The sequence below is a fragment of the Pyxicephalus adspersus genome, chromosome 4, assembly GCF_032062135.1.
Source record: "Pyxicephalus adspersus chromosome 4, UCB_Pads_2.0, whole genome shotgun sequence".
Classification (NCBI taxonomy): domain Eukaryota; kingdom Metazoa; phylum Chordata; class Amphibia; order Anura; family Pyxicephalidae; genus Pyxicephalus; species Pyxicephalus adspersus.
In genome coordinates, this window is record NC_092861.1 from 115,020,703 (window position 1) to 115,023,078 (window position 2,376).

At 35.2% G+C, this 2,376-nt stretch overlaps 1 protein-coding gene across 1 annotated transcript in view; it reads left to right on the forward strand.

The window, feature by feature from the left end:
* The window catches only part of MEMO1 (mediator of cell motility 1), an 18,993-nt gene extending 16,970 nt beyond the window's left edge, over window positions 1-2,023 (forward strand). The window contains exons 8-9 of the mRNA XM_072409358.1: window positions 545-649; window positions 1,285-2,023. Coding sequence (XP_072265459.1) covers window positions 545-649; window positions 1,285-1,416 — 237 coding nt within the window. The 3' untranslated portion in view covers window positions 1,417-2,023. The remainder of the gene's footprint in view (window positions 1-544; window positions 650-1,284) is intronic.
* Window positions 2,024-2,376: the final 353 nt, after the last annotated feature.

Sequence of the window (2,376 nt, forward strand, 5' to 3'; positions counted from 1 at the left end):
TTTTTTTTTCAGGGTTTAGGCAGTAGTTTACCTATCACGAGAGAAGTGTTAGTCAAGAGCATTTAATGGAGGTTCTGTTTGCACCATAGCAATATCTGGAGGTGATATATAGGATGCAGGGGTCAGGTGTATGTTATACATAGCAAAAAGGGTCAGTAAATGCAGCTACATATAGTAGCACACGCATACAATGGGTCACTTACCTTTCTCTCTCCCCTTTTAAATACCTCTGGTGGCATGGTTAGCGGCAATTGCAGCTCCCCTGTCTCTACTTCTTCTGGAATGAGGGAAGTGATTCTGAAGCGAAGTTAGATTTGTGCTCATTGTTTTATCATTGGGATAAAAAGTGCAACTAAAAATTTAGATTTTGTCCAAAATAAACATTAGCAGTACATTGAATGTGAGGGAAAAAAAATTGAATAGTAGTTTGTTTTTATGACTGGCAAGGACACTTTGAATAACCGATGAATAGTTTACTGACCCATAGGGTAAAAATTATAGTATTTTTTCCACAGCTTTATAACCCTTTTTGCTTTCTTTTTAGGGTATGAATATTATAGAACAACTAGATCCTGTGCCATTTAGTAATTACTTGAAGAAGTATCATAATACTATATGTGGAAGACACCCCATTGGGGTGTTATTAAACGTAAGTATCATACAGTTGTTTGCTAACTTATTTATCAGTATTTTACTCCTTGTCCTTAAAATTATGGTATTGATATGATCTTATTACTTATTAATCATTACTGTTCTACATATTTGAAAAACTCAGGTTACAGAGTTCCCTATCCCTTTCCAACAAAATTTAAATGAATATGTTTGCATCTCTGCAGTACTTAATACTCCTATTTTATTATTACAGTGTTTAGTAGTAGGATTCTATCAGATAATTATTATTAATTTATGAGCATAATTAAAATCTCTTTGGGGTTAATTACAAAATTCTTAAAGACAAATGAAAGATTTTTCTCTAGTAGTTTGGTTAGCAAGGGATTAAAATTGAGAGGTGTTTCAATGTAAATGTAATGTGAGGGTAAGAGTGAACACAAATTTACCGGACTGTTAGGTATTCCCTTATGTTACTTGATTTTGGTAACACTAAAGGAGAATGTGATGAGATTGTAAAATATATGGCCAGCATAGTTTGAGTGTAAAGTATATGGCCAGCATAGATCAATTGGTTGAATATAAATGTTCATCTATATTAGTCACAGCTATATAGTTTCTCATATTTAATGTTTAATCAGAATTATAATTCACTTTTATTTCTTTCTCTTCCAGGCTGCACAAGAGCTTAGAAGGAATGGAGTTAATATGAGCTTCTCGTTCTTGAACTATGCTCAGTCTAGCCAGTGTCGAAGCTGGCAGGACAGTTCAGTGAGTTATGCTGCTGGAGCACTTGTGGTGCATTGAAGCACTGAGCTCTCAGGGATGCCACCTTGATACACAATGCTGACACAACATTTTTTTGTATTTTTTTTTTTTTTCTGTCCATGGATCATAGGCAAGCGGTTGCACTGCTGCTCTGCTCTGTGGGTTAAGAGGAAGTCCAACCCTGTTTGTATCCTCCCCTTTCCTTTCTTTTAGGTGTAGTCCTAATATGATTTTTCTTCCTTTCCTTCTATTCAAAGCAAGAATTGCTTACTCGGTTATAGTATCAGAAGTTGTGTCAAACTGTTAGTGACCTTGAAGACTAATGGCAGGTGGTGGCAGAAGATTATACAATGTTAGTTACATGGAATAAGTTAGCCTTTACCATAACCTAAATTTGCACTGTTTGCAAATATGTGCACATGTATTCAGCTTTCAGAATAGTTTTGCAAGTTGTAAAACGATACAAAATTGTAACAAAAATAAAGGGTGGAAGCTTTTTAATAAAAAAAAAAAAATTGCATTTATAAATTATCCTTTATCCTGTTATAGAATATAATACAACCCATGTATAGTTGGTTATTTTCAGTGATGTACAACAAATACCTTCTATTTTAGTTGCTAATAAAGGGCTACACAAATCTGTTAATATGGACTTTTCTTTCTCATTGAGGTCATCTGACCAAGTATTGGTAACGCATTGATATTTTAAAAGATTTATGTTGGTCACAATTTGCTTTACTTAAATTGCACACTGTAAACAGAAACAACATTTGGAGGTGCAGCAAATCAGGTACATGTAGTCCCTGGGTTAGGGACATCGGACATACGGATGCCTCCTAGGTACGAATGGGCTTTCCTGCTCAATAGGCTTGAAGGGGGCAGTTTGCATGACTTGCAAAAGAACTCTTTTGTTAAACACAGCTGAGGTTGTGTGTGATCTTAGGGGCGTGAGCTCTTTCTGTGGCCTCTTGTAACTCTTTGCTTTGTTTGTGATTAACT